This window comes from Cydia amplana, chromosome 4 (genome assembly GCF_948474715.1).
Source record: "Cydia amplana chromosome 4, ilCydAmpl1.1, whole genome shotgun sequence".
NCBI lineage: Eukaryota > Metazoa > Arthropoda > Insecta > Lepidoptera > Tortricidae > Cydia > Cydia amplana.
The window spans coordinates 3,276,996-3,291,159 of record NC_086072.1 but is presented as its reverse complement, the minus strand read 5'-3'; the positions used below and the strand labels follow the sequence as shown (position 1 = coordinate 3,291,159).

Genomic DNA, 14,164 nt, shown 5'->3' with positions numbered 1-14,164 from the left:
GTGAGCTTACTACTGCAGTTTGCAAAACAAAACGCGAAAATTTCAAATCTGTCAGTTAACTGTCAAATAAATTTAAGGACGGGCGATCGCACTGCGACGTTAATGCTAATCGAAGTATAAATAAATCCCCACACGGCACACAAACTTAACGCGGCGTTAATAATTAATTCGACTTGAAAGGCCAGAGTCGTTCAACAGGCTAGGATCGATGGCGTACACCTTGTTTACTAAATAAACGCGTATTGCGTTACCATAAAACACCTACCATGGCTACTTCAGATAATAGTGACCCTAAGTTAGAAGTGGAGGAGTCTCTGCTGTATTCTGCGAGACATGGAGAGCTGAAGGTAGTCAAGGCATTGCTGGAAGCTAGAAAGGAGGGGGAACTGACCTTGGATATAAATTGCAAAGGTAAGTTTTGTGACGTACATTTTAGCAAAACAATCCTGTTTGTGTTTATAATAAGCGGTTGTGTTGTTCAGGGGTTACCTTCTCTAGATTAAATTAAGGTTGAATGAGAGGTAGGAAATGTTTTTGGTGGGAAAGTGTTCATTGGTATTTTTTTTAGACAATAAAATAAGTCTTACAAATAACTTTAGTAAGATTGCTTGCAATTGAGGTATTCATGCCCATTTTAAATTCGCAGAAAAATATGTAATATGCTTAGATTTTCTGAAACTCTTCTAACACACAAAGTTTAGGTAAGATTTTACAATACAGACTGATAACACATAGTAAACAACTTTGCTTGTATTCATTAGAACTAGCATAATAGGAATGATAGGATAGAGTGATAATATAAAGAAACCATTTTTTCCTGTAATTCTTACACATAATTATTTCTAATTAAATATAAACCTTAGTGTCAAAACCAGAAGGTTCAAATTCATCAAAAAGTATTCACATTATCAACTTTAGTGCAAGCTTATTTTCAACATACTTTGTCTTTCACTCATATTATTATGGTTTGGTGATCAAGAGCCTTATTCTTGACTGTGACAACTATTTTATAAACATTATTAGAATTAAACAACTTTCATTTTATACTTTAGCCCGGTGGTTCCCAAAGTTGACTGGGCTCTGACCCGTCTAACAAAAAGTGTCAAATTTGGGACCCACCTCTTGGCCGCATTAAAAAGGGAGCATAAAATGACTGACAATGGCGGTAAAAGGGATGTTTAGTGCCCTAACAGATTCGGATTTTATTTTGATCTTCTAAAATGCATATGATTATGATATAATATATGCTCTGCAAATGAGATCAATTCATTCAGTTTGAAGAGGTATTTTGACTTCAATTATTTATTTATTATTATTTGTTTATTTGTTAGCCTGTTGTGTCCCACTGCTGGGCAAAGGCCTCCCTCTCTTTCTTCCACTTCAATATAAGAATAATAATTTTACATCTTTTTAATGATAGTATACATACTATATCTACTTGTATTGTTTTATAATGCATAAGATTATGTTTGTTTCTTAGAACAACCTTAGCTTGATGAGTCATTGTGTTTGTATGAACAGCAACATTCTAAAATTACTCATTGTGAACCTTATGTCTGTGTCATATGGTTTAAAATTGTCAGTCAACAGTGTGGACTATGGTATGTGTCACAGTATTGTTCAGTGACCTAGTATGCAGTATATCATATTTCGTATTCCGGTTGCAGCTGTCAAAGAAGCATCGTTGGGAACTCGGTCCGTGATTAAATTAAACGAAAAGTAGTTATTTCTCGTCAAATTACGCCGCAGGTTACAAAAAACAGTGATATACATCGAGCGCCGCGTGAAGTGTACTGAAATACAGCCTGTCCTGTCGAAAAAGTGATTAAAAAGTGCTAAAACGTGACGAAATCTATATATAGCTACGTATACATTGCGCTATAAATACGAGTTGATTTAACGCACTTCCGACAGTTCCGTCAGTGACAGTTGACATAACACGTTAGTGTTGCCAGACTCGCACGTAATTATTGCCAGAGCGAATAACACACTACTATTTGGTAGAAAAACTGCTAATTTCGATAACTAAAAACTATGCACGCGCAAATGGAAACACTCTTTGAAAAACTGAAGGAAGAGATGAAAATCCAAACGAAAACATTAACAGATAATTTGTCTACCACTATAGAGGAGAAATTAAAACCACTAATACAAGATAATAAGGAACTCAAAGTAGAAGTAGGAAGATTAAAAACAAAAGTTCATATATTGGAGAAGGAAGTTAAGAAGAATAACTTTATACTTCATAAAGTCAGTGAAACCGAGACGTCCACCAACGATCTATTAAAACTGGTGGTAGAAACATTGAATAAACTCAGTGAAAACGCAAACACGGAAAAGTGGGATATATGGGAAATCAGTAAAGTAACAAGGCTAGGAAAGAAAAGAGACGAACCTAGACCGATACTAGTGACAGTAACATTAACTTGGAGAAAAATGGAGGTTCTTAAAAACAACAAGCAATTCCATAATAACATCTATGCTACTGAAGACTATCCTAAAGAGATTCTTATAAAAAGAAAAGAACTAAAAGAACAATTGATACAAGAAAGAGAGAAGGGAAAGAAAGCATATATCCGATATGATAAACTTATCGTAGAGGACAACACAGGTGAAAAGGAAACCCCCAACGAGAAGAGGAAGCGATCTCCCACACAATCTCCAAATAATGTTCAGAAGAGTTCAGAACGTCCAAGCAATGAACCTGAGAAGAAACAACCTAACAAAAAGAATAAAATAGATGCTCATGCTGTAATGCATTCGAAATAATAACAACTAGCAGGCACCCGGGAGGAAGAAAGCAAAACAACTACAATAACAACAAGAACTTAGAATTACTTAACATTCCCCAATCCGGCTGGTCCCCGTGGGGAGTACGACCAACACCCCCTAGAAAAAGTAAACCGAAATGTAAAAACCGAGATATAAAAACAAAATGTAAAAACATAACTAACTTAATAAAAACGAGATACCTAAAACAATAAATATATAAATAAAGCAACTCAAGAACGCAAAACAAGAATCTAACCTGAATCAAGCCAGGGACGGAAGACAGGCAAATTCTAGGGGAGGCCTTTGCCAGAAGGCAAACTGACAAGGAAACACCAAGTTAAAAAAAAAAACAATTTAATATATGTATATAGATTAAGTTGAAATGTCAGAAATAAAGGCTATATTATTATTCTCTTTATTTATTTTTGGTCTTAAGTTAGGTTATTTTATAATATGGATATAAAAATAAAATACAAAAACACTTACAAAAACAATACAAAATACTTATAAACATATTATAAAAAACCTAACCTAGGGTGCCGCCAGCAGCGGGGCAAGGCCCAAGCTGCCGGTGGTCAGGGCTGCAGAGAGAGGAACCGGCGGACTATCCGCGCCGTGTCCAAGATCACCGCCTTCTGCATCTGACCCTTGATCCAACCACCTAGCGAGAGTCTCTCAAGATGTTGGTCGAGACTCTTCGCTATTAGACCGTTCACTGAAACGACTATCGGGACAATGATCGTCGAATCAACATCCCACATGGCGGTTATCTCGTGAGCCAAGTCTAGGTACTTGCTGGACTTGTCCTTCTCGGCTCTCACGAGATTCTCATCATGGGGGATGGTGATGTCAACGAGCACGGCCCGGCGTTGCGATCGATCTATTATCACAATGTCAGGCTTATTGGCTACAATAGTCCTGTCAGTGATGACAGATCGATCCCAATAGAGCGTGGCACGACCATTCTCGAGAACTGGCGCAGGTGAATACTTGTAGTACGGTACTTCGCGGTTCACAAGGCCGTATAGAAGAGCAAGCTGCTGGTGTATAATCCTGGCTACGAGATTATGTCTGTGCAAGTACTCGCCGTTCGCAAGATGAGAACAACCGGAAATGATATGCCTGAGTGACTCTCCGGGACGACGGCATGCCCGACAAATGTCGACCGTACCGTCCTTCAGGATATATTTCCGATAGTTGTTCGTCATCATTACTGTTGTGGAAAGAAACACTTGACGACTTTTTATATATTTATTAGATTAATATTTGTGGGAGCACTAACAATAATAAGTGTTACCGACGCCATCTTCAATGCAAGAGAGAGTCAGCTGCCACAGACAACACACACCATTCAAAGTATACAAATAGTTAATACCAACCTAACATCCCTTTCCTTAAGTTTACGTTATACATCATAATTACATTAATGACCAGTCTCTTGTTTAACTCATCTTTATAACATGCTATGTTAGTCTTTGAGTTAGCTAAGTTTTAACAATAAAATGATCTACACATCTAAACATTACAGTCTATCCCTTTAACTGGTCTCTAAAGTCATTACTAAAATTTAATGTGTTTATGTTTAAGTACGACTGTTTACATTTTTATGAAATAGCTTACAAAACTACAACTACAAAACTACATTACATTCAGTTGACTAAACTATATTTTAAATTTCTGTTATATAACGCTTTGGAGGTATAACAGTACGTCCTGATCTAGTCACCCGGTGATCAGTCATTACTGATGCTGGAGTATCCGTCTCCTGTCTTGCCTCTGCCACTTCCATACTTCTTTCCCCTCGTGGTGAGCAAGATCGCATGGGAGACGATTGTGTCAAGTCACTGTTCAAGATACTATAGTTATGAATAAGATGAATCCTATTTCTTACATAAGTTACATCATTATCAGTTTTTATCACATATGACCTATTATTACTTAACCGTTTTACAATTACAGCCTTTTCCCAAGTACTGTGTGGATTTTTCTTATAATAAACCTGATCACCTGGATACAATATGGACAATGATTTAGCATTCCTATCATAATATCTAGACATCTCTTCATTATTTTTAACAGCTGATTGCTTGTATTCGTTAAATGTTACAACTTTAGGTCTGAGTTTGTTAAAATTTACTGGTATTTTACTTCTTAATTTTCTAGACATTAATAACTCAGCTGGTGACAACATATGATTTTTAGCTGTATTTCTATACTGCAATAAAGCTAAGTAAGGATCTGATCCATCTTCTTTACATTTTTTAAATATGTTTTTTATGATTTTGACAGAACTTTCTGCCTGACCATTGGAGTTAGAATGATAAGGAGCTGTCACTATATGGTTTATGTCCCATTCATATAAAAATGATTTAAATTCTGATGACTGAAAGGGAGGACCACCATCTGACACTAATGTCATAGGTATCCCATGTCTGGCAAATATTGACTTCAAATTTATTATGACATTTTGAGCTGTACTATTATTTTTTAACAAGGCTGTCTCTATGTACTTTGAGTAATAATCAGTTACTACAATATAGGTTAAGTTATCAAAATGCATTAGATCAATGCCGACTCTTTGCCAAGGATATTTGCTAATTTCATAGTTCTTTAAAGGTTCTTTTTGATTACAAGGCTTGAACTTGGCACAGACGTCACATTGCTCCACTGCATTTTTTATATCAGCAGACATGTTAGACCAATATAATGAATCTCTAGCTAATCTTAGACACTTATTTATCCCTTGATGACCTTCATGCAATTTATTTAATATTTCTTTTTGCATGGATTTCGGAACAATTAAATTTGACCCTTTGAACACTAAATCTCCTATAACATGAATTTCACCCTGCATGTTCCAATATGGTTTGACTAATGAATTGATTTTATCTTTACTACTGGGCCATCCTTCAAAATAATATTTTTTTAACAGTTGAAGAGTTTCGTCATCAATGGTTGCCCGTTTCAATTTATTTTTGTACTCTTGACTGATCGCCAAATTTGACTCGACTAAATTTACATGGTAAGACATATCAGATTCATTTTCTGGAATAAAATGGTCTTTCATAGCTGCTCTAGACAAAGTATCAGATATATACATCTCCTTGCCAGGTATGTGAATCACTTCTAAATCATACTTCTGCAAAGTTAACATCATACGCTGCAGTCTTGCCGGTACCTCATGCAAAGGTTTTTTAAACAGATAAACTAACGGTTTATGATCCGTGTGCACTATGACTTTACTTCCATAGACATATTGATTGAATTTACAACATCCAAATTGAATTGCAAATAGCTCTTTTTCAATTTGTGCAAAATTTTCTTGTGACTTAGTTAGTGTTCTAGAACTATATGCAATTGGCCTATTATTTTGCATAATTACAGCACCTATCGCTGACTTGGACGAGTCAACTGACAAAATCAGAGGTAAATTGACATCATAGTGTACTAAGACTGGTGTATTACATATTATTTCTTTTAATTCACAATACTCTCTTTCATAGTTACTGTCCCACTGCCAGGGAACGTCTTTTTTTAACAAAGTTCTCATGAGTGTGGTCTTTGCCGACAAATTATCAATGAAACATCCTACAAAATTTACCATCCCGAGAAATCTTTGTAATTCTTTAACATTACTTGGACTTGGCATTTCCTTGATCGCTTTGACTCTTTCCTGACTGACTTTGACACCGTCTCGGTTAAAAATATATCCTAAAAATTCTACTTCCGACACTCCGAATTTGCATTTTGACTTATTTAATTTTAAATTGACTTGTCTAGCCCTATCTAGCACTTTTTTAAGTCTCTGATTATGAATCTCTGGTGTCTCTCCATAAACTAAAAAATCATCTACAAAAATGAGAACACCCTCTATGTCGCCAAATAGTTCACTAATAACCCTATAAAAAATCTCTGTTGATGCATTTATGCCAAACGGTAATCTAAGATATTTATATCTGCCAAAGGGAGTTTGGAATGTGCAAAGTTCTGAACTCTCCTCATCAAGTTTCAAAGACCAAAATCCTGAGAACGCATCAAGGTGTGAAAAACAAGTAGCACCTTTCAATTGTGACCTAATCTCATCAATGTTTTTTAATGGATAATGTTCTCTCATAATATTTTTGTTCAAATTTCTAGGATCTAGACATATTCTAGGCTGACCTGTTGACTTGACAGTGACTACCACCGAGTTGACCCATGCCGTTGGTTTGGTGACTTTTTCAATGACTTTCATGCTCTCCATACGATCCAGCTCATCACGTAGATCCTTCAGTAGCGCAAATGGTACCTTCCTTGGAGGATCAATGCATGGCACAGCATCTGGCTTCAGTTTCAGATGACAGACAGGAGGCAGGCACCCCAGACCCTGGAAAACATCATTGTATTGTGTAAGCATTTGACAATTACTTTCTTTTATTACTTCTTCAGTTAGGTGATACACACGTTTGACTATACCTATTCGATCACATGTGTCTAGGCCTAATATTGTTTCACCATTTACGGTTGTGACCGCAAAGGTAATTTTTTCAACACGGTCATTAAAATGACATTCCAATTCAGTTTCACCTATAATCGGTAGTTGACCTCTATATGCATTAGCTGTAAGACTTGTTTCAACTAGATTGTTAAGACCTAAACTTTTGTAAGTGTGTAATGACATCAAATCCAATTCTGCTCCTGTATCCAAAAGGCAATTAATATCTCTACCATTGACATTGACTTTTAAGTACCAAGACTTTTTATTTCTATTTTTGTTTTTTACTTGCCCCACAAATAACCTCTCAGAGCAATAAGCATTTTCATCATTGAGGTCGTCTACTTCAAGTTGTCTAATATTTTTATTTTTAAAGCAAAATTTAGCATAGTGACCATAAGAGTTACATGACCTGCATTGTACGTTGGCTGCTGGACACTTGAAGCGATGGACCTGCCCACAGCGCGTGCATGTAGACTGTTGATGTTGACCTCTCTGCCACGATCTTGATGAAGCTGACTGGGTATATTGTGGTTGACTCGACGACTGGTATCCCGACGTTGATTGACTTGACCGATTCCTTGACATTGACTGATTTCTTGACGCTGACTGACTTCTCGATGCTGACTGACTTCTTGATGCTGACTGACTTGACGTTGAATGTCTTGACTGACTGTTTGATCTGTGATGACTGCTACCACGGTTACTGCTTCTGCCCCTCAATTGCAACACATTCTGTGTGCCGGTGCTTTCCTGTACTATTCTGTCTGAATCTTGTTGAGCCGCAATGACAGCTTTTGCAAGCTCGCGTGTTCTGGAATAAGACAAATTGGGCTCTTGTAATAGCCGTTGTCGCACATGTGATAGTTCTGAACTCATGTTTGCAATAAAAATATCTCTGACGAGAGATTCCCTAAGCTCTTTAAATTCACAATCTTTGCTTTTATTTTCTAAATCAGTTATGAAATCATCGATGTTTTCAGATTTCATCTGCTTCCGTGTGAAAAACATATATCGAGTCATGGTTAGGTTCTTTTGTGGTTCAAAATGTGTGTCAAACTTCTTTTTTACTTCTGCCAATTGACATTTGTCGAATTCTAAGCTGAAAGAATTGAATATTTCCAAACCTTTAGCGCCCATCGAGTGCAACATGATCGCTATTTTTCTCTTGTCTTCCGCCTTGTCAAGTCCCGATGCCAATAAATATATTTCAAACCGCTGCCACCACCTCTTCCATTCTTCTGCATTATTATTTGTGGTGTCCGACGAGATCATGAGCTTCGGTAAAGATGTACCAAGCACATGCGGCTTGATTCCGAGATCTTCAGTTCCATCCGCCATTGCCGATGTTTTAGGTTTTCCTTGTGTGACCTTGTCTCGCTTTCGCTTGACTTGCGTGTTTTCTTCTGTGTCACTCATCAGTATCACAACACTTCTGACACCATGTTGTGGAAAGAAACACTTGACGACTTTTTATATATTTATTAGATTAATATTTGTGGGAGCACTAACAATAATAAGTGTTACCGACGCCATCTTCAATGCAAGAGAGAGTCAGCTGCCACAGACAACACACACCATTCAAAGTATACAAATAGTTAATACCAACCTAACATCCGCAATTGCACAGGCAAAACCCTCGGTTTCTCCGAAGAGGTCCCCGAATCGTAACCAGTTCACCGACGCGAGCAGGTCCACATCGGGTCCCGTGAGGGCCTTGTAGAACCGCCCGTGTAGCACCTTACTCTCCCATGCCGCCTTGCGATCCGCAGTACTTAGTACCACAGGTTTGCGCCAGTTCTCGTTTGCCAAGGAGAGCGGCGTGAGGTTCCTGTCTACTGCCACCACATCACGATGCATCCCACAGTCGTTGTTAAGGAAATAATTCCTGAGATTGTACACCTCGCGGTTGTGGAGATCCTTGGCGTTTAGGAAGCCTCGGCCTCCACATTTCCGTGGGATGTACAATCTCATAACTGACGAGCGTGGGTGTAGCATGCGATGCGCGGTGAGCAGTGATCGGACCCTCCGATCCAGGGCATCCAGCTCGGTCTGAGTCCACCTTAGTATGCCAAAGGAGTATATGAGCAGGGGCATTACCCAGGCGTTGAAGGCGCGCACTTTGTTGCCTCCTGACAAAAGACTGTTAAGGACTTTTGTGAGCCGACTGAAAAAGCGCTCCTTCACCGACCGTCTAATACCCTCGTCCTCAATACCCAACGACTGTGACATACCAAGGTATTTATAGGTTTCTGACTCAGAGATAGATCTGAAAGACATTGTCTCAGAAGGTTGTAAATTTGTTGAATTTACAACCCTGCCCCGCTGTACATGCATAACCGCACATTTATCGACACCAAACTCCATGTTGATGGCACTACTGAAGACGTCGGTGGTTTTCAGTAGCTCCAACAAGTCTCGGCTATTTGGTGCAAATAATTTGAGGTCATCCATGTACAGAAGGTGAGAAATGACTTCACCCCCACTCCGGAGCCGGCAACCTAGTCCCAAATTCTTCAGCAGGGTGCTGAGGGGATTCAAAGCTAGGCAGAACCACAGGGGACTCAGACTGTCGCCCTGAAAGATTCCTCGCTCAATCCTTATAAAATCCTGCGGGCCAGGGCGGTCATCTCCGCCTCCTGGTTGACGAAGGACTGTGGTCCACTGCCTCATACACGCGCTTAGGAAGGCTCTCAAAGCTGCATCAACTTTATAAAGCTCTAAGACCCTCCCCAGCCATGAATGAGGCACCGAATCATAGGCCTTCTTATAGTCAATCCAAGCGACTGAGAGGGCACCCCTGTTCCGCCGGACTTGTTGGCAGATGGTCATGTCTATGAGGAGGAGCTCTTTAGTACCACGGGACCCAACCCTACATCCATTTTGAGCGGAAGCCAGAATATTGTTTGCGACAATGTGCGCGTTGATTTTTGCTCTCAAAATGGATGTAAGGAGCTTGTATAGTGTAGGTAAGCATGTGATGGGTCTGTAGTTCTTCGCTTCCGTGGTACTACCGGACTTATAGAGCAGGAAGGTGACACCAGTTGTTAAGGAAGGTGGGAGAGAACCAAGCTCGAGGGCTTGTTGAAATTGTGCTGCCAAGCGCGAGTGCGAGCATCGGAACCACTTTAGCCAGAAGTTGTGCAATCCATCCGGCCCAGGACTTTTCCAGTTCTGGGCCGTGCGGATGGCACAACTCACGTCATCGGGGCTGATGGTGACTGCCCCCATGGATTCGATGGACTCGCACTCACGCTCGACAACACTCATCCAACCCCCCTCGGTGTGTCCGACAGGCACCGACCAGATGCTACGCCAGAAGTCAGTCATGGCAGTAGCATCGGGTGGCTGCGTGTCGGACGCACGAAGGTTGGTTTCCTCCCACTTTCGGTATACCTTCCTTTGGTCACTTTGAAAACGGCGATTCTGCTGGAATCGATCCACACGCTCTCTGTAGCGGCGAATACGGTTTGCCCATGCATAGACTTTCTGCTTTAGAAAGTCGATGCGCTCTGTGACATTGGCCATGTAGTCGCGGGGCCTGATATCCGTCCCCACGAACGCCTGGTTCACAAAGCGCATTACTCGGGGGCGATTGTTGCCCCCCCTGAAGCAGATCAGCTTTGCGCTAGATTGCGTCTATTCATAGGCAGACGTGGTAATCGGGGCCTAGAGTTGGTTGTGGCACGATACTGCGTAATCGCCTCTTCCAAAGTCCTCCTCAGTTGCTCATTAGCAGTTGTACTCACATTCTGACTCGCAAAATCCCCCTCATCGGTGCAAAAATCAACCCGTGGCGCCCCCGGTGCCAGGTCGGGTGCGGGCACCGGATCCGGCGACATGGCGGGCAGATCTCGCACCGAGGTGGAGTCCGCGCGAGCAGAGAGAGCCTCCTGGCGAAGCCGATCAAGTGTCGCGTCATCCAGGCGCTTTAGCCTCTGAATGACGCGCACCTGATCCGATAATCGCTGCTCCGACACGGTGATGGTAGGTTCAAGAGCCTGAAACAGAGGCAGTATTCTTGAACGATAGGCGGATAGCTGTGTTCCCCCCTCTGTAGCCCCATAATAGGCGCGCATGACATTCTCGTTCATTTCTCGAGTCCATCGCATGCGTCGCACTATACCACCGGCAGCGGGAGCCGTGGGCGGGGCAGGATGTCCCGCAGGCCCCAAGCGTGCCGGCAGCGGTGGCCGCCCTCGTCGCGCAGGTGGTCGTGGCGGCGGCGGCGGCGGCCCGCTCTCATCACTGGACCCGTCTGTGTCAGGCGCCGTTGCGAACTCGTCGCCTGACGATGGTGTGGACGAGGAACTGGACGAGGCGGGCGGGGGTGGTGGGCGTGCGTTGTTGGTTGACTCCGCTGCACGTCTTTGACTCCTCGTAATCATTGTTTCATACGTTTTTTTTACCGTTTGCTGTAATATTGTGTTGACCGTTTTGTCAAACAAATGTCATGTCCGTGGCGTGTGAATATAATTTGAGTCACACGTATTTATAGTGGATATTTTATGTTTTCACATATTTAGCCAGGTCAAAGGTTCATTTGATGGCAAAATACACAATAGTTTTAACAATAAAAACGTATAAAAATATAATTATAGCAAATAAAATTTACGAGACGTCTGTCATTGTCAGAGCGGTTTTTTTTTATTATTATTATTATTTGTATCTCCTTTTTTGGGATCACGGGCCTATAAATCCCGGTCTTTTGATAGGCTTGCGTGGGGATATAGATCCAACACGTAGAGGCCCCTTGGAGAGATTTGATGTCATGTAGAACGCCTGCTGGAACCCGTTCACAGGTGCAACAATAGACACTCATGAACCGGTCGCAGCAGGCATTGGGACTATTGTAGAAAAAGTAAACAGTATATCAGTCTATGGATTGAAGTTTGGGTGGACAATGATACTGGGCTATTGTAAAGAAGTCCGGACACCTGCCATAACAATGCTAACACACGTTATCGAGGCAGGTGGTGACTCGCCGCTGACTAGATGGGCCCCTGAAACTGTCGTCGTAAAGACGACCAGGGGCAACATCGGTGTGAGCGGCTCAGGGGTGTCGAGAGGTGTACACCGCTTTCTACCCAGTGGCTGTAAACAGCCACTGTGCCAACTCGCGCTTACGCAAATTTCACTTCCACCCCTGGAGCATACAGCTCTAACGACCCCTCTCTGGACGGCCAATGAAGGCAAGCCAGAGCCGAGAGTCCTGCGGGTCCCCTTGGGGTCCACTCCGACCGACGAAGACACGCCAGAGACGGAGACCCTGACCGACTCTCTGGAGCACTCGGGTCCGTGGGGTCGTTACTCCCCAACAGCTCGCCACAAGCTGCCCTGCGGGCTTATTATTATTATTATTATATATCATATTTGCTCATATGGCTTGGGAACAGTATCTCATTGAAATGGAGAATAAAATAAGTAAAGCCAAATATATCAAACAACTTCTATATATCTATCAACTTCACCACCAACTTCGCACATAGTCAATAGTAAAAAACCGGCCAAGTGCGAGTCGGACTCGCGCACGGAGGGTTCCGCACCATCAACAAAAAATAGAGCAAAACAAGCAAAAAAACGGTCACCCATCCAAGTACTTCGGTCGATTCTCCGCATATTCTGGCCGAAGACCATAAGAAATGAGGATTTGTGGAGTATGTGCCGACAACCTCCGGTCGCCCAAGAAGTAGCGCTGCGGAAGTGGAGATGGATCGGTCATACCCTGCGAAGAGGAGATACAAACATCGCCAGTATCGCGTTGGAGTGGCGACCTCAGGGCGGGAAGCGAGCCCGCAAACGCCCTGTGCACACCTGGAGGCGCAGCATAGAGAACGAGCTGACAGCCGTAGGACTGAACTGGAACGAGGCCAAGACGGTTGCTCAAGACAGGAAGGCGTGGAAGGTTCTTGTGGAGGCCCTATGCACCTCCGGGGTGCCCTAGGACAAACAACAACAACAACATCCAAGTACTGACCCCGGCCGACGTTGCTTAACTTTGGTCAAAAATCACGTTTGTTGTATGGGAGCCCCACTTAAATCTTTATTTTATTCTGTTTTTAGTATTTGTTGTTATAGCGGCAACAGAAATACATACATCATCTGTGAAAATTTCAACTGTCTAGCTATAGTAGGAGGCATATAATTAAAATGAAAACATCTTATTTTTAATATCATAAAGTCTTCCTTATCATTAGTCATTCGCCTTTGACTTGACATTTTTATTTAGATAACAAAACGCCAGTTTAAATTTACAATAAATATCAATTGTATATTGATTTATTAAACAAACATCTGAAATATCAGTTTCTAAACTATTTCAGTCTATCAATAAGTAGATATTTAACCAAGGGATGAAAGGCATCCATTTCTGACGAGATACATCAATGGCGCCCGAACGAAGTGAGTGTTCCAAGTCAGATATTTAATATCAGAATGGAAATTGTACAACAAATCCATTTAAAATCGAATTTTCATTCTTCATCAATAAAAAAAACGTACTTGGAATTGGAAAGTAAACGCCCTAGGGCAGAAACAACGCTTCGTAGATATGCAATGAGCCACTTTAAAAGACTGAACAAAAACCGGACAAGTGCGAGTCGGACTCGCCCACCGGGGGTTCCGTACTTTTTAGTATTTGTTGGTATTGCGGCAACAGAAATACATCATCTGTGAAAATTTCAATTGTCTAGCTATCACGGTTCGTAAGATACAGCCTGGTGACAGACAGACAGACAGACGCACAGACGGACAGACAGACGGACAGCGCAGTCTTAGTAATAGGGTCCCGTTTTTACCCTTTGGGTACGAAACCCTAAAAAGAATAAAAACGTACTTGGAAATTAAAACGCCCTATAGCAGAAACGTATCACTTTCAACCCGCTTCGTAGATATGCAATGAGCCACTTTCAGAGCATA

The 14,164-nt window shown here is 41.6% G+C and overlaps 1 protein-coding gene across 1 annotated transcript in view; it reads left to right on the top strand.

Annotated features, from left to right (window-relative positions):
• Positions 1 to 23: 23 nt before the first annotated feature.
• The window catches only part of LOC134647490 (oxysterol-binding protein-related protein 1-like), a 36,078-nt gene continuing 21,937 nt past the window's right edge, over positions 24 to 14,164 (top strand). Inside the window, exon 1 of the mRNA XM_063501841.1 lies at positions 24 to 411. Coding sequence (XP_063357911.1) covers positions 267 to 411 — 145 coding nt within the window. The 5' untranslated portion in view covers positions 24 to 266. The remainder of the gene's footprint in view (positions 412 to 14,164) is intronic.